The 24,269-nt window shown below is 41.7% G+C and overlaps 1 protein-coding gene across 1 annotated transcript; it reads left to right on the forward strand.

The window, feature by feature from the left end:
* Window positions 1-201: 201 nt before the first annotated feature.
* Window positions 202-24,269, forward strand: c15h18orf63 (chromosome 15 C18orf63 homolog). Its single transcript, XM_090199927.1, has 13 exons — window positions 202-348; window positions 676-754; window positions 2,537-2,593; window positions 2,964-3,075; window positions 4,647-4,688; window positions 8,474-8,550; window positions 8,908-9,014; window positions 11,549-11,645; window positions 12,848-12,933; window positions 15,393-15,579; window positions 20,994-21,698; window positions 22,378-22,461; window positions 23,607-24,269. The coding sequence occupies exons 1-13, from the start codon at window positions 215-217 to the stop codon at window positions 23,727-23,729; spliced, it is 1,890 nt and encodes a 629-aa protein (XP_090056053.1). The 5' UTR covers window positions 202-214; the 3' UTR covers window positions 23,730-24,269.

Below are 24,269 nucleotides of genomic sequence, written 5' to 3' on the forward strand. Positions count from 1 at the left end.
GCATCTTCAAAGTGGTAGGCATGTTGTGTAAATCAAAAGATACAAACCCCCAAAAATCTATTTTAATTCCAGGTTGTAAGGCAACAAAATAAGAAAAATGTCAAGGGGGTGAATACTTTCACAAGGCACTGTATGACACTGTGCCAACAGAGCAATTGTTCATTGCTTGACACAGGCTAAGACCCTTTCAATTAGATTTCTGTCTTTCAGCAGGATGAGTGGAACTGAAGGTGGAGAGCAGTCCCTGTTCTTTCTAATTCTCCCTGACCTGAGGAAGCTGTGCTGTGTCACCCTGTCCTTGCAGTCTGATGATGGAGAAGTGAGAAACAAGCAGGTGAAAACATGCAGGTGAGACAGCTGCTCAGAGTTTGCTTGGAGGTTGCTTGAATATATACAGGTTCTTATTTTTTGATGAATGAATTAAAGGAATGCAAACCTCAAAATGCCCAATCTCTTCTTAACCCAATGGTAATGTATTTATCTTTCTGTAAGAAACTCAGGTTGTTTTTTGAATTAAATATAATAACTTTTGAGATGCAGAAAGGATGCACAGAAAGATTGCACAGTTATTCTCTAGTTTAAAATCTACTTTTTATATTGTATTAAAGTGCATTGTTGCTGTTCTCAGGTTAATAAGCGGACCATTTTAATTAACTTTCCTATATTCACTTTCAGGGAGCTGTTGTTATTGTATGCAGACATCATTGCCTCTCCGGTTTTGGGGTGCTTCTCGGAGATCACAATGGTGATGGCGGTAAGTGTGCACTCAAGTCTGTATTTAATAGTCCACGAAACAGACAAAAATGTGGACATATCAGGATTGGGCGAAGGCGGTGCTTAAACCGCTTGCCCACGAGTGCTTTGTTCGTGTGCCCACACCGATCGGAAAGGGTGATTTGGCTGTGAGTTTGCATTTGTGAGGGTGAAGACTTCATTTTTGCCGGAACACTCAATTTCTAACACATTTGAACACATAAATGATTCAGGCAGCTGACCAAGTTACACAAGAATTTACTTCTGGTTCATGTTTGGCTAAATGTACTTGTGGCAACCAGCCAACACAATACATTTTCTCCTGCATATATGATGAAGATGATGATACACTTTTTGAACCAATCAGTTGAAAATCATGCATTTATGAATTCTGTGAAATGTATTTTACTCAGTATTGTCAGTAGTTCCCCTGTATACTTTGTCTCATACACTTTCATTAGTATGGTTACCAATGACTGCACTAAAGCAGGTCATTGGAGCCTTTGATCTGGCTTGTTTACCAATTGTTGGAGGTTATGTAAGTGCACAGTGAGTAAAACACCACCTTCACATGCCATGTAACATGACACCAACCAGGTGTGCACGCAAGGGAGGCTTTGTCACGACTCTCCAGTCATAGGAAATTGTTTGTTTTCCTTAGAGGGAGATATATGGTTTAGGCACCAAATGGAAGACAATGGACTGAAATGGGAAAGGACTTTGTGGATTTATAACAAACGCTCATTGTCGATTTCAGTTGCAAAAAGTTTGAAAGCAGTTTCCTTTGTATGCCCTAATGAACACGACCCTGGATTTTCTTGGGATTTTGAGGAGGGATTTACCCTGTTTCACATTGCACGATTACAGAATTGGCTTCTCTCTCTAATTTATCATTGTAACTAATTAAATAGTAGTGTTTACTAATCTTACATGGAATGGGTAGCATAATGCAACATAAAAGGGTACTCTTTCATTCATTCATTCATTCATCCGCTGAAATATGTTCTCTGGTTTAAATGGATGATGTAAACAGGTTAATAGTGTGTGAGAAAATTAGAAATGTGTGAGTGAGTGTAACGTATGTGTGTGCGTGCCTAAACATATCGTGCAGAGGCATGTTGCATGCAACCCAAAATAGTTGGTCTGCATTCCAAACACTGTCATTTTTTTCACCCCTTCTGGATTGTAGCCAAAATAATAGAAAAACAAAAACAATATTAGATTTGTCCAAATGTAATATCATTTTAAGCTGCGTATAACGGTTTGAGCTGCTTTACAAAAACAACAGGTTCTCCATATTTGAATCTTAATTTCAAACAAAAACAATCAATGGTTTTGAAAGCCCCTCCCTAATCCTAACTGGAAAATCCACATTATTAATTAACTGCATGTAAACATGTAATCGACATTGTGCATCTGCTCCAGCACTCCATTTGCTTTCACTAGTGCTACTTCAGGCTACCCTGCCTGGGGTGGCAGGGTAGCCTGGTGGTTAGAGCGTTGGACTAGTAACCGGAAGGTTGCAAGTTCAAATCCCTGAGCTGACAAATCTGTTGCTCTACCCCTGAACAGCCCCTAGGCGGTCATTGAAAATTTGTTCTTAACTGACTTGCCTAGTAAAATTAAAATAAATAAATAAACACAGTTCTGGTGAATCATTGACTGTATATAGTTGTTTAACTATCCCTTTAACCAAGTGTGTTATCAGAAGAGTCAATGATCCCTTATTTGACCAAATAATTGTTTGTTTCATATTGTTGAATTCAAACTTTTCCCCCAACAGATTCCCTTTTTTAAAAGAGGAATAGTACAAGCTTATGTACAACGACACAGTCTGCAGGTAAGCTTGGGCTCGCCTACTTGTCATTCACTTTCACTCATTACTTCTGCAATTTTAACCAAGTTTAGAAACCAATTCAGATACATTTTTACATGTATGCTAGTTTTACATTCATGATCCACATCCACATTTTAAATAAATGTGAGATAAATGTGAGATATTATGTTCTTACTTCTGTTATTTACTACTTGAGAGGTCTTTCCCTGCTTATCTTGTGACCCCTTGAAAACTCACAGAGGCCCCACAGGGCTCAGTACTAGGTCTCCTGGTTGAGAATCACTGATATAGAATGCTGTATCATAGACGGGTGGATGCTGTCCCGTCTAGTCAGTTAAGTTACATGTAGTCTCTCTGTGTTGTGTTTGGGCAGATGGGCTCTCCTCAGAGGGTTCTCCCTGGTATTCTGCAGACCTGTCTGTCCTACTCCTTGACCAGCAGGCTGGCTCCAAACTGGAACAAAGTCGGACAGTTCCTTATTGCTGGTTTGTACTAGTACTGTATAAAGGAATATGGAATTAATATAATGGTTTTAACTTAGTAATATTGTTATGGGCTAGTTATTATGATATGCAGTAGTTAGCCTATCACCAGTCTGTTTTATCTAGGAGAGGAGAGCTTAAACAGCTCATGGGTGACAGAATTTCACATTTACACAGTAACAAACCCCAGAAACGGCCATGCTGTAGAAATTTGACAGTGGTATCAATAGATGACTAGTAATCTGACAGTGGTGCAAACACAGTCCTTCCCATATCTCCAGCCTTTTTCACAACCATAACCCTAGTCTCACTTTTTAAAAACATTAACCCTTACCATAGCGTAGGCCCTAACTGCAGCCCCTTTTGAAAGCCCCTCCCTAATCCCTGGTATTTTCCCTTGCTCTTTTTTATGGCTCATCATCCAATTAAAGCGTTTGTCATTTACAAAGTAAGAAAAGGGGATAGTTAATAAGCTGGGCCTGATAACATTGAATTGTTTCCCTCTTTTGTGAAATGTTGCTTCTAGTTGGAAGTGATTTCGCCAGGCGGTTGCAAAGGTCACTGTTTAATCGCAGACCTGTTGAGAAGGCATGTCTATAATCGCAGTGACTCTGCAAATATGTTACACCACCCTCCATTACCTTCACCTTGGGCCTATTTGATATGATAGTGTGTATTTGATTCTGAGTTCACAAATGGCGCTACACACACACACATATACACACACACACACAGAGAGAGACACTCTCACTCATCAATAGATGACTAGTACAATTTTCATTTTTTTATTTAACCTTTTATTTAACTAGGCAAGTCAGTTAAGAACAAATGCTTATTTACAATGAAGGCCTACATACAGGCCGCTGTTTTCTTGCCCTTGACTGAAACGAGAAAAAAGTGAAAATGTACTTGCACTTAACCTGGATTGCCTTTTGTTGCCTTCCAAAATATTCCGCTATTTGAATGGATGGGATCCATGAACAGCCTGTCTGGCACTTATTTAGATTACGACTATGAGAACAGCGCTGCTTAGACAACTACAGTAATGTTATCATTAATGCTGCATCGTTACTGCCATTTCCTCTCTTGCAGACCCTCCAGCCCCCATAATCTATAAATAAATGAAGATGATTATTTTATGACTCCCATCTCAAGAGCCTGGCCAAGAAGAGAGAAAATGTATCTGAGGTCCTCCAAAACCTTAATGTTTTACATAAAGCGTGTCCATGTCTTATGATAACAGACCAGGGGAAGGCCAGACTGTCCTTCGACTTGGGAGTTTGTTCCGTGCTAAACGCGACCTTCCTTGCCAACTTTATTATTTTATATCTAGTCTTTCATGGCTGCCAGAATGACACACACGTAGACACCCACATATGCATGGGCGCGCACACACACAGACAGAGAGACACACACACTCACAAGTCTCACACACGCGTATACACACACATAGAGAGAAACGCACACACTCATCAATAGATGACTAGTACTAATCCAACTACATTGTACTGCAACAATGTAGTACTCTAGGTTTGATTACTTAACCATGTCTATTGATCTTGTTCACTTTCTAGGGAGGGATTTTTTGGCTGATTCGGGGAAGCTCAACGCCATTGGTAGGTGTTTGAGTGTGAATGTTATCCTTTACAACATTGGTTTAGAAGTTATTTGAGCTGTTTAAGCTATTTCTCAAAGCCTTTAACCTTTAGCTCTCGAACCACAGTGGTATACGCAGAGCCATAAATAGAGATATAGAGGTCACCATACTATACAGTGCCTTGCGAAAGTATTCGGCCCCCTTGAACTTTGCGACCTTTTGCCACATTTCAGGCTTCAAACATAAAGATATAAAACTGTATTTTTTTTGTTAAGAATCAACAACAAGTGGGACACAATCATGAAGTGGAACAACATTTATTGGATATTTCAAACTTTTTTAACAAATCAAAAACTGAAAAATTGGGCGTGCAAAATTATTCAGCCCCTTTACTTTCAGTGCAGCAAACTCTCTCCAGAAGTTCAGTGAGGATCTCTGAATGATCCAATGTTGACCTAAATAACTAATGATGATAAATACAATCCACCTGTGTGTAATCAAGTCTCCGTATAAATGCACCTGCACTGTGATAGTCTCAGAGGTCCGTTAAAAGCGCAGAGAGCATCATGAAGAACAAGGAACACACCAGGCAGGTCCGAGATACTGTTGTGAAGAAGTTTAAAGCCGGATTTGGATACAAAAAGATTTCCTAAGCTTTAAACATCCCAAGAAGCACTGTGCAAGCGATAATATTGAAATGGAAGGAGTATCAGACCACTGCAAATCTACCAAGACCTGGCCGTCCCTCTAAACTTTCAGCTCATACAAGGAGAAGACTGATCAGAGATAGAGCCAAGAGGCCCATGATCACTCTGGATGAACTGCAGAGATCTACAGCTGAGGTGGGAGACTCTGTCCATAGGACAACAATCAGTCGTATATTGCACAAATCTGGCCTTTATGGAAGAGTGGCAAGAAGAAAGCCATTTCTTAACGATATCCATAAAAAGTGTTGTTTAAAGTTTGCCACAAGCCACCTGGGAGACACACCAAACATGTGGAAGAAGGTGCTCTGGTCAGATGAAACCAAAATTGAACTTTTTGGCAACAATGCCGAACGTTATGTTTGGCGTAAAAGCAACACAGCTCATCACACCATCCCCACTGTCAAACATGGTGGTGGCAGCATCATGGTTTGGGCCTGCTTTTCTTCAGCAGGGACAGGGAAGATGGTTAAAATTGATGGGAAGATGGATGGAGCCAAATACAGGACCATTCTGGAAGAAAACCTGATGGAGTCTGCAAAAGACCTGAGACTGGGACGGAGATTTGTCTTCCAACAAGACAATGATCCAAAACATAAAGCAAAATCTACAATGGAATGGTTCAAAAATAAACATATCCAGGTGTTAGAATGGCCAAGTCAAAGTCCAGACCTGAATCCAATCGAGAATCTGTGGAAAGAACTGAAAACTGCTGTTCACAAATGCTCTCCATCCAACCTCACTGAGCTCGAGCTGTTTTGCAAGGAGGAATGGGAAAAAATGTCAGTCTCTCGATGTGCAAAACTGATAGAGACATACCCCAAGCGACTTACAGCTGTAATCGCAGCAAAAGGTGGCGCTACAAAGTATTAACTTAAGGGGGCTGAATAATTTTGCACGCCCAATTTTTCAGTTTTTGATTTGTTAAAAAAGATTGAAATATCCAATAAATGTCGTTCCACTTCATGATTGTGTCCCACTTGTTGTTGATTCTTCACAAAAAAATACAGTTTTATATCTTTATGTTTGAAGCCTGAAATGTGGCAAAAGGTCGCAAAGTTCAAGGGGGCCGAATACTTTCGCAAGGCACTGTATATGGCTCTGGGTTGAAGGTTTCCTATAGTGGAAAGGCTATAATGACAATTCTAGTTGCTCTAGCCAAGTGCATTAGGCTTAACTCTGAGTTATTATTAATTGCTCAGTAAATTACAAATCTTAGTCATTTCAAAAAGTAAATTCAAATAGTTCTCACGATGTATTTGGACAGCGAAGCTAAATATAAAAAAAAGTGTCTCTGTACTCCAGCATTTTATATTTGAGATTAAATTAGTTCATATGAGGCGACAGCACTGAATGTCACCTTTTAATTGAGAGTTGTGAAAAGATGGCTATAAACGCTCTTATATTCATTGGATACTGCCATGTTAATAAAAAAATCATGAGTGAGATAATGATGATGAGTGAGAAAGTTACAGAGGCACAAAGATGATACCCCTGAAAAAATGCTAACTTTTCAGTTTTTCGTCATGGTGAGTGGTTAGCATCTGTTGTTGTAGCCTCTGTAACTTTTATATTCATCATTATTCATGATCCATTCATGGATTATCTGAATTATGGCAACATCAGGATGAATTTAGAAGTGTTCAGAAACATCTCTGCTCATTTACAAAGAAAATTACTCCAGATACCATTCCCCATTCAGTTGCTATTGGAAAGAATACACCCAAAACAAACTGCAAATGCACCCAACAAGTTTGTAGTCACAATCTTGATGTCATTGGGTTCACGCGATATGGGACCAAATACTACTAGACTACTTATTACACTGAACAAAAATATGAACACAACATGTTAAGTGTTGATCCCAAGTTTCATGAGCTGAAATAAAAGATCCCAGACATTTTCCATTCGCATAAAAAGCGTATTTCTCTCAAATTCTGTGCACAGATTTGTTTACATCCCTGTTAGTGAGCATTCCTCCTTTGCCAAGATAATCCATCGACCTGACAGGTATAGCATATCAAGAAGCTGATTAAAGCATTATCATTACACAGGTGCACCTTGTGCTGGGGACAATAAAAGCACACTCTAAAATGTGTAGTTTAGTCACACAACACAATGCCACAGATGTCTCAAGTTTTGAGGGTGCGTGTAATTAGCATGCTGACTGCAGGAATGTCAACCAGAGCTATTGCTAGAGAATGTTCTGAAACAAAGTTCTTCCATGGCCTGCATACTCACCAGACATGTCACCCATTGAGCATGTTTGGGATGCTCTGGATTGACGTGTACGACAGCTTGATCCAGTTACCGGCAATATCCAGCAACTTTGCAGAGCCATTGAAGATGAGTGGGACAACGTGTCGCGCTGCATGAGGCAAATGGTGGGCACACCAGATACTGACAGCTTCTACCCCCAAGCCATAAGACTGCTGAACAATCAATTAACTAGCCACCCGGACTATTTACATTGACACCCCGCCCCCCTTTGTTTTTACACGCTGCTGCTCGCTGTTTATTATCTATGCATATTCACTTTACTGCTACCTACATGTACTAATTACCTTGACTAACCTGTACCCCCGCACATTGACTCGGTACCGGTTCCCCCTATATATAGCCTTGTTATTGTTATTTTATTGTGTTACTTTTTATTACATTTTTTTACTTTCGTTTATTTAGTAAATATTTTCATAACTCTATTTCTTGAACTGCATTGTTGGTTAAGGGCTTGAAGGTAAGCATTTTACAGTAAGGGCTACACCTGTTTTATTCGGCGCATGTGAAATATTGAATTTGATTTGATATCCAATTCAAATTGCTGGAGTATAGCTTTACTGTCGAAATACATATGGTGATGACTCTACAGGACTGTACTGTACATATAAACTTCCACCTGACATTGATATGGCATGACTAAGGGAAAAATCTACTTGAGTAGAAAGATGTTAGGATTCGCCCCTGTACTGTACAGTCCTCATCATATGTATTTGATGGAATTATACTGAATTATATTTTGGGTTATTTAGGCCACTTTAAAATGAAGTGTTACTGGCCTCTAATCCAGCAGAATGACAAGGTTCTATGTTTCCTTTGCCAGTGATCGAGCTGAGTGCCAATGAAAGCCAGCTGTGTGTCAGTGTGGAGGCCAACACTGTCCGACTCCCTCCAATCAGGGTGAGCCCAGCAGCCAGTCAAAACAACCCTACATACTCACACAAACACACACACACACACACACACACAGCCATCTGTTAAATATTGCAGTAAAAAAAAGCAATTGTCTCACTGCCTGATATTCCATAGAATACTGCTAAAACAGAAGAAGGTTCACTGGCAATTGTTTCCCTCCAACACAATATCTTGTACCATGCATCACACTGCCAGACAGACATTAACAAACTACACACCTTCATCAAGTATTTCTACCTTAACCATTCATCAGGTTGTCATTATAATAATTTGTTCTCATTAGTTATCTCTAGTTGTACTCCGTAACATTTACTTTTTAAGGATTGTATGGTTGACTTTTAGTTGGCAGATTTTGACATCCCTCCCATGGTCCTGAGGAACTTCCATAGCCAGCCAGATGCTGTTATCCAGACCTCCATGTCCAGCAACTGGTGTTACATTCTGCCAAGGTCAGCACTTTGACACGTTTTATTTTCCTTTTAAAGGTAGACTCAGCAATTTCACAGCGGTCACGTGATCACGTTTTGGTAGACATTTTTATACACAGCGATTTACAGTAGAGAGTGCTTATAGAGAGAATCTTATAATATCTGAAAATATGCTGTAGCTAGACAGTGCATAATCCTGACTAGTCTCCCAGGCCCTGCCGTTGAAAAACATCCCCACAGCATGATGCTGCCACCACCATGCTTCACCGTAGGGATGGTGCCAGGTTTCCTCCACATGTGACGCTTGGCCTTCAGTCCAAAGAGTTCAATCTTGGTTTCATCAGATTAGCGAATCTTGTTTCTCATGGTCTGAGAGTCTTTAGATGCCTCTTGGCAAAGTCCAAGCGGGCTGTTTTGTGCCTTTTACTGAGGAGTGGCTTCCGTCTGGCCACTCTACTATAAAGGCTTGATTGGTGGAGTGCTGCAGAGATTATTGTCTTTCTGGAATGTTCTCCCATCTCCACAGAGGAACTCCAGAGCTCAGTCAGTGACCATCAGGTTCTTGGTCACCTCCCTGACCAAGGCCCTTCTCCCCCTATTGCTCAGTTTGGCCGGGCGGCAACTCTAGGAAGAGTCTGGGTGGTTCCAGACTTCTTCCATTTAAAAATGGTGAAGGCCACTGTGTTCTTGGGGACCTTCAACCATTGTGTTCTTGGAGACCTTCAATGCTGCAGAAATGTTTTGGTACCCTTCCCAAAATCTGTGCCTTGACACAATCCTGTCTCGGAGCTCTACGGACAATTATTTTGACCTCATGGCTTGGTTCTTGCTCTGACATGCACTGTCAACTGTGCAGGGTTGCAAACTAGTCACCTTTCAGTGAAATTCGCTGTTTTGAATCCAAAATAGGTGACCTATGTGATTTGTGTAGATCAAATGGGGGCTTTGGATCACTACGGGCTGTAAGCGAACGAGTGATGCGCATTTGGAGCAATACTGACTGTATCCAAGGCTCAGCCAATCGTTCACATAACAACAGAATGCAGCATGCTACTGAAGAGACAACCAATTTGCAGCATCAGTGCTCGCTCTGGAAAGACAGCAGAGATTGGAAAGGCAGTATCAAATTCCCATTTTGGGTTATTTAGGAGTTCGCCATGTGAAATCCTTTGTTCTCTCTATATGTCTCTCTTTCTGCATGGCCAGGGGGAGAGAGTCTCCTCAAGGAATTTATGACCTGAGGTAACAGAACATGGGTGTAGGGGAGAGAGAGAGAGAGAGAGAAGGAGGGGGATGCCGCGATCTATACCCTGAAAGGGCCACATTATTACAGAGGTGAAAGGAACACCACACACTTTCCCTCTTTCTCACTTTTTCAAAACAGGGGATTAAAAGGGGTATTATGCCTGGTGTACTCTCTGTCTGAAAAATATCAGTTATGTCAACAAAGGGTATCTGGCACATTGTAGAACAGATGTCCACAGGCAGAAAGTGTACAATGTAATAATGTGCAATGTAGTCCAAAGATATTGCTTTTATTGTGTTGAAATTTACAGTAACACTTGTGTGTGAGTGAGAGGGGACTATTACATTTTTTACTTTTGCACACGTAGCCTTGTGCACCTGATCAATGTCTACCATAGTGACCACTATAATAGAGCAAAAATAGAATGCCTATTTGTTTCATTCTATTTCTACTTTAAGATGTTTTTTTCCCAAGTACAATATTTAGACGTGTGTGGTCACAAGCGTTCTATTATAAAGGCCGTCATGGCTAACTGCAATATTAGTGTATTGCTTTTCTCAAGACATGAGTGTCATTTGCAGTAAAGTCTAGGCAACAAATAAGATTGGATTACTTTCCTTAAATGTTTTATTTTACACATAGAGACTGATCATGTAGCTCATATATTCTTTGCTATTTAATTAGTTAAAACCTGCATTTCCCACTAGCAGAGATTTTGTGCATGTTTCAGCCCAACAAAAAAAGGTGTCACCTTTTTGGGCCTTTACCAGTTTGCATCCCTGCAGCTGTTGGGACCGTATATAGACAGGAGTATGTGGCTCTCCTTTATTTTCAAGTTTTCCACTCCGCTAGCCAGCACCTCGGCTAAATAGGCGTGCGTTTCTTTTTCTTCTAGATCAATCAATTGAGTTTACCACAGGTGGACTACAATCAAGTTGTAGAAACATCTCAATTCCGTTTCAATTCAGGAAGTGAACATACATTTTGCAATTTCAATTTACCTCCTGAATTTGCTGAATCTTCATTTGAGGTTTAAAAGTTTGTAATTTTCACTTTGAAATTTCAGACTTGATTTCCCCTTACGATAAGTATATCAAACCCTACAAACATGTCCATTTAATTATAATCAAATAATAATTCATGTTTCCTGTTGCTCCGGGATTATTTTCCTTTCTCAAAACTTTCTCAGATTTGACAAATTAAGATCCAAATTAAGGTCCGACATCTGTACAACCTGTCAATCTTGTATGTCTTTACTGATATGTTATAGGTACACTTGATATATAGCTTCCGTCTGTGTTGTGTGTAGCATGAAAAGGGGTCAGATCGTCAGCATCAGTCACCGGATGCCCACCGAGAGCCCCTTCCAGTGCTACGCTGACATCCAGAATCACTGGAGCAGTTTGGTAGGTCACAGCCTGGTCCCACATCTGTTTGTGCTGTCTTGCCAACTCCTTTAATCACTGTCATGACAATGGCCATAGGAATTGGCAAGACAGCACAAACCGATCTGAGACCAGGCTAGGTAAGTTACACTTCACATTAACTACTATTCATAAGGGCTGCATAAAGCTGCCATGAAAGAGACATCTCATATGTCATAACTACGAGATTAGGAAAAACTAGGAAAAGCTCTGGGCCCTAGTTAAAGGTTATGATTCCAGGTTGGGTCAAGCTCACTTTAGTGAACCATGTGTCACTGTCAATTCAGACTTATTCACTAATAGGTTACCTACTGTAATTGGCTAGGCATAACGCCTGCTTGCTAGATTACCTAAATGATATGTAGTGTCACAACCATGTCAAGTTATTTGGCATCAACTGATTTCTGTTATGTCAACAATAATGCAAACTCACATTGGCATCACACAACACACACACACACACACGTGGACTACTCCAGGGAACTGTTGTTCTAACTACAACCACAGGACCAAACTTGATGGTGGTGAATGACATCCCATTGCTCACATCCTGTCTGTCAACATCTCTCAGCAACTAAACATGGACTTGGCCCGGCGCAGTGTGTGTGCTTGTGTGTGCCTGTATGCGTGTGAGTGTGTGTGACAATGTGTGTGCGTGTTTGTGTGGACTTGGCCCTTCAGTATGACTCACTAACGTTGGCTGGAAACAAGCCATCAGATTTCACACCCACGCTACCTAACAGTTTACTCTACCATCATGTTGTTAATTAAGGTCCTTTTGCTTATAAAATTCCCAATGATAAACATGCATTGCCAAAGCCCTCTCTCCAACATGTGTTGTTAATTAAGTATATTATAGTGCTGTATGACTATTGTATCTCAGCCTTGAACAAGAGCTCTCACTGGCCTGTGTGGTTGGGCCAGTGGATAGAACAAATGGACGGGACAGCTGGCTGATAGTAATGCTCGACACGTTAGTGTTGATGTTGGTCTGTCGTCACATCTGGGTGAGTGCTTGACATTCAGAGACGGGTCACAAACAAATAATCTTCCTTGCTGTGTCGTCTACTCACCCCCTCTGTTTGACACTGCTAGCTTATACACACACACACACAATGCACACTCACACACAGTTAATGTATTTGTCCTTACTACTTCTTCCTTGTTTATTTTTTATTTTTCAGTATGGCTACCAACTCCCCCAAATTGATGAGGAAGAAGTGATTTATTGCAATGTATACTTCAAACTGGTTGGAGAAAGGCTGTTCACGTATCCTTTTAAGCCTGTGGTATGGATTGGGGACCATCTGAGGCATCTGCCTTTGGCCCACCTGTTGACTGTTATGTTGTTACACTGATTCAAAACTGTCACGTTTATGTCTACTCATGCAACTGTTATTGTGATAAGGCACAGTTAGTGTTTTCTTGTAACTTGTAACTGCTTGTTACCAGCATTTGTCCCTTGATAGGTTGTAAAATTAAACATTAATCGAACTCTGGAGAGGGAAAATAACAAAACAAACAGTGTAAAATGGTTCACATATGGTGTTCTTCAAGCCAGTGTTCACTCTTTAAGTTCATTCAAATTTGGCAGACATTTCAATTCATCTTAAAGGGGCAATTACATTGTTTACAAGTAAACAAGCTTATATTTTGGCTTCTGATGGGGTACAACAGTTGAACTAAACTCTTGAGGAATTTCTAAGTTATATTTTTCAAACATCAATGGCTATACATCATTAATTTAAAAATCAAAAAATGGATGTACCAATCCCAGATGGGTCCTTTAAAGTGAGTTCCATCCAGACAGTGAACATATTACGTTTCTTTAAAGGCCCTGTTCAGGCAAACTAGATTTTTCTGTGTTTTAGAAACTCAGCAAAAAAAGAAACATCCCTTTTTCAGAACCCTGTTTTTCAAAGATAATTTGTAAAAATCCAAATAACTTCACAGATCTTCATTGTAAAGGGTTTAAACACTGTTTCCCATGCTTGTTCAATGAACTATAAACAATTAATGAACATGCCCAAGTGGAACGGTCTTTTAGACACTAACAGCTTACAGACGGTAGGCAATTAAGGTCATAGTTATGAAAACTTAGGACACTAAAGAGGTCTTTCTACTGACTCTGAAAAACACCAAAAGAAAGATGCCCAGGTTCCCTGCTCATCTGTGTGAATGTGCTTTAGGCATGCTGCAAGGAGGCATGAGGACTGCAGATGTGGCCAGGGAAATAAATTGCAATGTCAGTACTGTGAGACACCTAAGACAGAGCTACAGGAGATAGGACGGACAGCTGATCGTCCTTGCAGTGGCAGACCACGTGTAACAACACCTGCACAGGATCGGTACATCTGAACAACACACCTGCGGGACAGGTACAGGATGGCAACAACCACTGCCCGAGTTCCCCAGGAACACACCTACCCTCCTTCGGTGCTCAAACTGTCCGCAACTTCCTGTTGTAAGGCAGGTCCTCATTCGACTTCACCAGCGACAACGGCACTCATGGGCACAAACCCACCGTCGCTGGACCAGACAGGACTGTCAAAAAGTGCTCTTCACTGACGAGTCGCGGTTTTGTCTCACCAGGGGTGATGGTCGGATTCGCGTTTATCGTCGAAGGAATTAGCATTACACCGAGGCCTGTACTCTGGAGCGGGATCAATTTGGAGGTGGAGGGTCCGTCATGGTCTGGGGCGGGGTGTCACAGCATCATCGGACTGAGCTTGTTGTCATTGCAGGAAATCTCAATCTCAACAATCTCAAAGCGTTATAGAGAAGACCTCCACCTCCCTCATGTGGTACACTTTTTGCAGACTCATTCTTACATGACCCTCCAGCATGGCAATGCCACCAGCCATACGGCTCTTTCTGTCCGTGATTTCCTGCAAGACAGGAATGTAAGTGTTCTGCCATGGCCAGCGAAGAGCCCGGATCTCAAACCCATTGAGCATGTCTAGGACCTGTTGGATCGGAGGGTGAGGGCTAGGGCCATTCCCCCCAGAAATGTCCGGGAACTTGCAGGTGCCTTGGTGGAAGAGTGGGGTAACATCTCACAGCAAGAACGGCCAAGTCTGGTGCAGTCCACGAGGAGGAGATGCACTTCAGTACTTAATGCAGCTGGTGGCTATACCAGATACTGACTTTTACTTTTGATTTTGACCCTGTTAGTCACATGTCTGTGGAACTTGTTCAGTTTATGTCTCAGTTGTTGAATCTTGTTATATTCATACAAGTATTTACACATGTTGAGTTTGCTGAAAATAAGCGGAGTTGACAGTGAGAGGACGTTTATTTTTATGCTGAGTTTATATACTTCCACACTATGAGGTTGAATAATACTGTGAAATTGTGAAAATGTTGATAATGCCCTTTTAGTGGAAGAGCTGTTTGAAAAGACTGCATGACGTTTCAGCCTGTTTAGGTGGGATGAAGTTTAGGCCTGCCTGGTGACATCACCAGTCAACAGTTAATAGACCAATAGAAAGAGAGTTCCAAACCAGTAACAGCTCATTTGATGTTTTACCCTCCCTACTCAGACTACTCCCAGGCAGTCCTAGCAAAAATCTTGCTTGAGAAATTGCTATTTTCTAAGAAGCTGTTTTTGCTTAATTTTTGACCATTTTAATTGAAAACATTCACAGTAGGGTACTTAATTGTTATCCAGAAATGATTTGATACTGAGATAAAAAACAGATGCATTGGACCTTTAACTAGTCTGCTAAGATACCCTCTGAGCTGTATCCGGACTGATCCGGTGCAGCGCTGTCCCAGGGTGGACCTCCAGGGGGCGCTCAGCTCCTTCCTATCCCACCTGAGGGAGAGCCTGCAGACTGTCTGTGGCTTCCCAGCCCGCATGACCAGCAAGCCCTGCTACCACACCACCAGCCTGCTCAGCATTGCCTCAGCACAGGTACAGGGTGCACACAAGTGGTGCGCGGGTCAGCTGTTTGTTCACCCGCACATGCCCATAATTGCTAATAATCCACAACCGCCCGACTATATGTGATGAAGTGAAAATCTGAGGCCCGCACCCGACCCTAACCCGCTGATATAGAAAATGCTCTATAGGCTACAGTCAAAGACTGCGGAAAGATTTTTGGACAGGGTGCAGGACATTTTGGTAGGCTATTTGTTCGTCAACTAGATCCATGCAGCTTCTCTTCTGTCATTATATGTTGCCCTAGAAGACTAAATAAACCGTTGCTCACCAGAATAATGTCTTGAATCGATAGAATGAATGCTTAAATCTAGTTGACAAAGTTTTCTCTGTCAAATTCTTTCATGGAGCAAAGACCTTTAGGGACCAGGAGAAAATGCAGTAACTCCCAAAAAATGACATCAGTTTGATCTGTTGTAAGGAAATAGAAAGCTGTGAAAACAATCCAACATGTTTCTGATAAGATTTCAGGTTGGCTTGGATGCATATTTTATGTGGTTGAAATACTAGCAGCTTTTATGATGCTGATAAATATAGTACCTCTACAGATGGTATCTAACTGAGCATTAGCATTCTCTCAAGATGCTGAAAGACAAAAATCATATTTCTCCACTCCTGTTCCCGAGTCAAAATGTTCCCTACATTTGGTGTAGGTTATTATTTTATTGCAAGAAGTGGTTAATTTTGCAGGAGTTAATATTAAGGCTATGTGAGAGGTCCAGATTTCACTTTCCATTTAACCCATTTGAACAGCAGGCTACAATTCCCTTGACGTGCCATAGGCCTATTTGAAGTCTACTGTCTTGTGACTGTGTATGCACATAACATAGTGCATTGCTATCATCCTCTTTTAGCACTTCAACCAATCTTTCCCAAACATTACTTTTCTGGCCTTCCCTTCACTTTCACTCCCCTTTCACAGCTTTTCTCTTATTCAATTAAACTCCGACATTGCCCTTTTTGCCTTCGTGGTTTGACCTGAAATTTTTCTGCCCGTTCCCAAAAGCATTTGGCGATTGGTGTATAGGCTATTTGGCACAGCTTAAGCTTGTGCACTAATGCCAGATAGCCTAAAACAATGAGAGAGAAAAAACTATATTAGCCTATAGATCAGGGATGGGTAACAGTGGCTCATGGGTCTCATGAGAACAGTGGCTCATGGGTCTGCAAATATAAATTGCACAAGAGTGATACATTTATGGATTTTGTAAGGTATTGTTTTCTCTCTATTCAACCCACCCGCCCTTTATCTGTTTATCTGTTGCCGCCTCCTATAGACCACCCTCTGCCCCCAGCTGTGCTCTGGACACCATATGTGAACTGATTGCCCCCCATCTATCTTCAGAGCTCGTGCTGCTAGGCGACCTAAACTGGAACATGCTTAACACCCCAGCCATCCTACAATCTAAGCTTGATGCCCTCAATCTCACACAAATTATCAATGAACCTTCCAGGTACCACCCCAAAGCCGTAAACACGGACACCCTCATAGATATCATCCTAACCAACTTGCCCTCTAAATACACCTCTGCTCTTTTCAACCAAGATCTCAGCGATCACTGCCTCATTGCCTGCATCCGTAATGGGTCAGCGGTCAAACGACCTCCACTCATCACTGTCAAACGCTCCCTGAAACACTTCAGCAAGCAGCCCTTTCTAATCGACCTGGCCGGGGTATCCTGGAAGGATATTGACTTCATCCTGTCAGTAGAGGATGCCTGGTTATTTTTTTTAAATGCCTTCCTCACCATCTTAAATAAGCATGCCCCATTCAAGAAATTTAGAACCAGGAACAGATATAGCCCTTGGTTCTCTCCAGACCTCACTGCCCTTAATCAACATAAAAACATCCTATGGCATTCTGCATTAGCATCGAACAGCCCGCCGTGATATGCAACCTTTCCAGGAAGATAGAAACCAATATACACAGGCAGTTAGAAAAGCCAAGGCAAGCTTTGTCAAGCAGAAATGTGTTTCCTGCAACACAAACTCAAAAAAGTTCTGGGACACTGTAAAGTCCATGGAGAATAAGAACACCTCCTTCCAGCTGCCCACTGCTCTGAGGATAGAAAACACTGTCACCACCGATAAATCCACTATAATTGAGAATTTCAATAAGCATTTTTCTACGGCTAGCCATGCTTTCCACCTGGCTACCCCTACCCCGGTCAACAGCACTGCACCCCCCCACAGCAACTTGCCCAAGCCTTCCCCATTTCTCCTTCTCCCAAATCCAGTCCGCTGATGTTCTGAAAGAGCTGCAAAATCTGGACCCCTACAAATCATCCGGGCTAGACAATCTGGACCCTTTCTTTCTAAAGTTATCTGCCAAATTTTTTTGCGACCCCTATTACTAGCCTGTTCAACCTCTCTTTCGTGTCGTCTGAGATTCCCAGAGATTGGAAAGCAGCTGCGATCATCCCCCTCTTCAAAGGGGTGGACACTCTTGACCCATACTGCTACAGACCTATATCTATCCTACCCTGCCTTTCTAAGGTCTTCGAAAGCCAAGTCAACCAACAGATTACCGACCATTTCGAATCCCACCGCACCTTCTCCGCTATGCAATCTTGTTTCAGAGCTGGTCATGAATGTACCTCAGCCACGCTCAAGGTCCTAAACGATATCTTAACCGCCATCGATAAGGAACAATATTGTGCAGCCATATTCATTGACCTGGCCAAGGCTTTTGACTCTGTCAATCACCACATCCTCATCGGCAGACTCGATAGCATTGGTTTCTCAAATGATTGCCTCGCCTGGTTCACCAACTACTTCTCTGATAGAGTTCAGTGTGTCAAATTGGAGGGCCTGTTGTCCGGGCCTCTGGCAGTCTCTATGGGGGTGCCACAGGGTTCAGTTCTTGGACCGACTCTCTTCTCTGTATACATCAATTATGTCGCTCTTGCTGCTGGTGAGTCTCTGATCCACCTCTATGCAGACGACACCATTCTGTATACTTCTGGCCCTTTGGACACTGTGTTAACAACCCTCCAGACGAGCTTCAATGCCATACAACTCTCCTTCCGTGGCCTCCAATTGCTCTTAAATACAAGTAAAACTAAATGCATGCTCTTCAACCGATCGCTGCCTGCACCTGCGTGCCCGTCCAACATCACTACTCTGGACGTTTCTGACTTGGAATATGTGGACAACTACAAATACCTAGGTGTCTGGTTAGACTGTAAACTCTCCTTCCAGACTCACATCCAACATTTCCAATCCAAAGTTAAATCTAGAATTGGCTTCCTATTTCGCAACAAAGCATCCTTCACTCATGCTGCCAAACATACCCTTGTAAAACTGACCATCCTACCGATCCTCGACTTTGGCGATGTAATTTACAAAATAGCCTCCCAATACCCTACTCAATAAATTGGATGCAGTCTATCACAGTGCCATCCGTTTTGTCACCAAAGCCCCATATAATACCGACCACTGTGACCTGTACGCTCTCGTTGGCTGGCCCTCGCTTCATACTCGTCGCCAAACCCACTGGCTCCAGGTCATCTACAAGACCCTGCTAGGTAAAGTCCCCCCTTATCTCAGCTCGCTGGTCACCGTAGCAGCACCCACCTGTAGCAGGCGCTCCAGCAGGTATAGCTCTCTGGTCACCCCCAAAACCAATTCCTCCTTTGGCCGCCTCTCCTTCCAGTTCTCTGCTGCCAATGACTGGAACGAACTACAAAAATCTCTGAAACTGGAAACACTTATCTCCCTCACTAGCTTTAAGCACCAGCTGTCAGAGCAGCTCACAGATTACTGTACCTGTACATAGCCCATCTACAATTTACCCCAAACAGCTACCTCTTCCCCTATTGTATTTATTTATTTTGCTTTATCTTGGCCAGGTCGCAATAGTAAATGAGAGCTTGTTCTCAACTTGCCTACCTGGTTAAATAAAGGTAAAATAAAAACATCTACACTATATTGAATTACCCTAAACCCATCCAGCCCGCGGTTTCCACTTGGACTGTAGGTTATGAGTCAACCCGCGCATCACTATTGCACACTGCACACACACTCGTGCACACAGACACACTCACAGGTACAGGACTACAGACTATCGTTGATACAACGTATGTCATTTTGCACACATAGACGCACATACTGGTACTATATTGTGCCTTGGTGCTGCTCATATTTCTCAGGTATTTCAAATTACACATGCAAGATTTCTACGTTTTAGAAGTTTTACAAAAGAGACACTATTCATGATAAAGATTTTATTTGTTTTACATTAGTTTTATCTGTACAATTTATCTTCACAAAATAAGATTTACGCCTTACATTTCTCGAGATCCAAATTTATGTTTGACAGTTTTTTGTTATTCCAAACTGTCAGAAAGGAGGTGTGATGATAAATGTCTGGGTCCTCCCGATAGGATGTGAGAAACGAGCAGAAAGAGAGAGAGAAGGCTCAGGTTCCCTCCTCCATCCACTCACCCTTTCTGGTGATTGATTAGTACAATCTGGGTGAATAGTACAAGGCAGAGAAAATCCTTGAATTTTCAAGTTGAAACAATGGCAAAGCGTTCTGCTAGCAGCTAGGTCATATCCTCTTCCCTGGGTCATATTCATTAGTATTCACCGTAGCAAAAGGTTTTGCAATGAAAACAAACGATTCATATTGGATAACTTCAGGTTAGTCCCTCCCTGTTTCAGTCTGTTTTGCGTCAGTTTGGTGCCTAGTGAATACGATCCTGGTTTGTTATTGCCCACAGATGATGGTGCTGGAAGCTCTCGCTGTCAAAGTGAATAGAGGTTTATTTGTGCTGGACCTGGAACGGGACGCTGTTATTAAAGTTTGACAAATTATGTGGGAGCTTGTTGAAACACCCTACCCATTGGCCACAGACGTCAATTCAATGTTTTTTACATGTTGGTTCAATGTGATTTCATTGAAATAACGTGGAAACAATGTTGATTCAACCAGTGTGTGCCAAGTGGGTATTTACAGTGTTTAATTAAGAAGTTAATGAAGTAGAACTTGAACTCACAGTAATCATCCGTTTTACAGGAGTAATAACTGTATATGAACCTAGATTTGGGGTAACAGTAATATATGGTTCATAGGTATTATTGAGTCATTATAGATTCATTTCATACATTTATAATATACAAAGCTGGTGCAACTCTGCCCATTATATCATATTTTTTCAAAATGCCCTACTGCAGCATGAAGGTACATTGTTAATGTGACAAACATGCTGCCAAATGCTAGTTCATTTGCAATACAACATGTAATGACGGTGCAGGTACAGTACATCCACTTTGAAGCAAATGTTTTTTATTGAACTGCAGTACAGTTTCACTTTTTTAATTCCCAGAACTGTATGTTCCCATGTTCCAACATCACTGCACTGTGCATTCCTTTGTGGTCGCAGGTGGCTAGTGGCAAACCGGTGAACTTGACGACCAAGTCAGCTAGCAGGCCCGTGCTGAGTCAACTCCATGCCTCCTGCCCCCTCAAGCCCTCATTTGGGGGGGCACCAGGCGCCCAGACTTTCAGCCAGCCAGTGGGACAGAGTGGCAGCAGCAGCTATCTCAGCACTGGAAGAACCCAGGGGGTCCATCCCACTCCCACTCAGAGTTATACCCCAGGGAGAGGCTTGCCCTCCTCCTCTCTCTATCCCAGTGCTGCCCCTCCCCAACCCACCACACACCCCCAACACAGCCAGGCCCCACTGACTGGAACCAAGATGGTACCCATCTTCAAGAACAAGGCCCTCCCGCGCTATGTCAATGTCACCCAGCTTCTGGCTGAGAAGCAGCAGAAGAGAGCCGAGGAGCAACGGCAGACACCTGTGTCGGGACAGAAGAGGGCCTGCCCAGCCTTCTCCTCCTCTTCCTTTTCCTCCTCGTCTGTTCCCCTCTCTTTGCATTCCTCGTCTACCTCTTCCAAGTGGACAGAGGAAGCCCGCCGGCCCACTCCAGCGTCCATGCCTCACTTGACCCCCTTTCCGCAGCCTGAAGGGGTTTCCCCACATTCCTCCCAGGTGCACGCCAGTGAGAGAGCTTTCAGAGTGAGGGACGAGATCGCCTCAGGTCCCCCTAATCTTCTTCCATCTGGTCTGCTAGGCAACAGAGGGGTGAGTCACCACCAAACACACTCTAGATGTAATTGTAATTTGAGATTTAGTCCAATCACATTTCAGTTGAACTTTTTACTGCAGTGGGCTAAATCAGGGTCACACCGAGTGTTTCTTGGTAGTCTTAAACAAATCTCCTTTGAAACAAAAGTATACACCTCACACACATGGTTATGAGCTTTAAAAAAGAAGACCATATCAGATATAGAGTTTTTTGTTTGCATCCCAACGTTACACTATATATACTATACATCACAGAAAACTGAAAACAAAACTATTTGACACAGAAACACTGTATTTGAAGCGTTAAAAAATAAATAATGTTTATTCATGTTGAAATTATGAAAAATAGGAATAACATTCCACCCATGAGGCCACTAGGTCATTTTACTGCAGGAAAGGGCTACGATGGGATTTCAATCTTAGGAATTAAGATTAGCTCGCCTAATTTAAATATAAGGGCATATCTCCCATTGCATTCAGTGCTTGATTGTTTGCGTGAAGTCAATGCTTTTCCCAGGTGAGGATTTGTCCCTGTACTGTATGTTTGAGACTGTGCAGTAGTCAAATATGTTTTGTGTGTGTATTTGCTGAGGATTTGAATAGTTTTTTTAATTATTTTTTTTAAATATAAAGATATATTGTATTGTAATTAAAGTAATGGGTTCTCACCTCTCAGGGGGACTGGTTTGAGTCAAAACCAAAGAAGCCAAAGTCTGCAGTGCAGGATGTGGACGTGGAGAAGCACGCGAGAAGTAACCAGGTATGTCCTTTACTATACTTTTACCTTGATCTTTACAATAGCTTTGATTTACAGTGAAAAGTATGTATTTTGCAAATGTTCTGCGTGTTGAGAGAGGTGATAAATTCGACAAATGGTTTGAGGGAGGCAAAACATCCCACCAAAGCAGGTTGATTAGGGGACGATACATCAGAGTAAATGTTTAGCAAGATCCATAAACCGAATAGATTTTCCCACTACACCCCTGATTGAATTCCATTACAAGCTTTTACTAAATGAGATCCGTCTTGTGTCTTGTTCTCGAGCTAGATACCATTTTTTACAGATACTATTTCACAGAAGTTACGACTCGGTTGATCATTTTTACGAGGGAGCCGGGGGAAAGTTTATTAGAATGATTGCTGTCATTTTGAGGGATTCGTTTTCGGACTGGGACACACATGGGCACTGAATGGACATAGAGACCTTACCTAATATACTTCAGGGAGGGCCAGATGTAATCTATAGGGATGTTACTCTTCAAAATGACTTTACAGCGTCTGCATAGTTCATTATTACAACTGCAGTCATTTATCTTTTGTAGCTGCATTGTTTTTGGTTTTATTTGAATAAACACAGGTAAGGTAAACTATGGAAGTCCGAGTAGATTTGAGCTTTTAGGTCATTTATACTTTTCTCTGTAAGCAAACACCCAATGGAACCAGGAAATTTGCCAACATCTACACCCAATCAACAGAAAGTACATTTCCCTGTACAATGAAGATTGAACAAAACTAAGGATCTCAACACATAATGTATGGAGGATTCACATAAAAAATGTCTTGATGTTTGATGTGCTCCCCCCTCAGAAGGTGAAGGTGTCTCCACTGTGTCTGATGACATCACTCTCAAACCGCTAATTGTAAACTAAGATGAAGGATTTAAAAAATATATATATATATATCCTTATCGGTCCAATTTGAGAGCTATAATTCAGAAACTAAAGTAAGCGTCCGAAAGATGACATTATACAAAGATTACAGTATACCTGTGAGGAAATTCTCTACCACCTCAGATTTTTTTCTTGACCTACAGTAGGATAAAAAGTGTAAGAAGGGTTTTATGAAATACATTTTATTGATTGATTGGCTTTATGATTGAACATGTCTTGTTTGCTATTTATTCAGCTGTCGAAGATCAATGTGACGACCCTGCAGGCCTGGCTGAAGAGCCGTGGAGTGGTGGTACGGTCCAAGGAAAGGAAAGAGGAGCTGGTGTCAAAGGTCATGCGTTGCCTGAGTGAATCTTGAGTAGTGAGGGTCGCTTTCCAGACAGACACAGAGAGGGTCATTTTACACTATTCAACATCACAGAGAACGAGCTGGTTTTAAGGGTCATTGATAGTGAGCTTTGTATTGCTATCAGGTCTCTGTGTTATCATTCTTGAATGATATGTACTGTACCTGTATGGGGTTCTTGTTATGAAGTTAATACCCACTGGGCACAGAAGTCAATTCAACTGAGGTAGTAAGATGTTTCTGGCCTTGAGTTTGAGGTAAGAACAGATAATTTTATGTAATATATTTATTTTATTTATTTGTTTAACATAAAAAGAGTAATATATCTCCTATTTATATAGTTTTGTTGTATATATTAGTAATTTTTATTAATCCCCATTTCTTGCTTTTCTTGTTCAAGATGTAATTTTCTGTAGTATGTATGAGCTTTATTTCAGAAAAGATCAAAGCAAATGTCTGTTAGTACTTATTCAATATTCAGATCCTTTGAAATTGTGCATACACATTGATTGCCATAATAAAAGAAAGATGTTTTTAATATTAAATAGAAAA

The sequence above is a fragment of the Oncorhynchus mykiss genome, chromosome 15 (assembly GCF_057628025.1).
Source record: "Oncorhynchus mykiss isolate SJ-2025 chromosome 15, ASM5762802v1, whole genome shotgun sequence".
Classification (NCBI taxonomy): domain Eukaryota; kingdom Metazoa; phylum Chordata; class Actinopteri; order Salmoniformes; family Salmonidae; genus Oncorhynchus; species Oncorhynchus mykiss.

Coding starts and splice junctions, on each gene's coding strand:
- c15h18orf63 (XM_090199927.1), top strand. CDS start 215: ATGAGTGGAACTGAAGGTGGAGAGCAGTCCCTGTTCTTTCTAATTCTC. Junction 349..675: donor AAGCAGGTGAAAACATGCAG/GTGAGACAGCTG, acceptor ATTCACTTTCAG/GGAGCTGTTGTTATTGTATG. Junction 755..2,536: donor AGATCACAATGGTGATGGCG/GTAAGTGTGCAC, acceptor TTCCCCCAACAG/ATTCCCTTTTTTAAAAGAGG.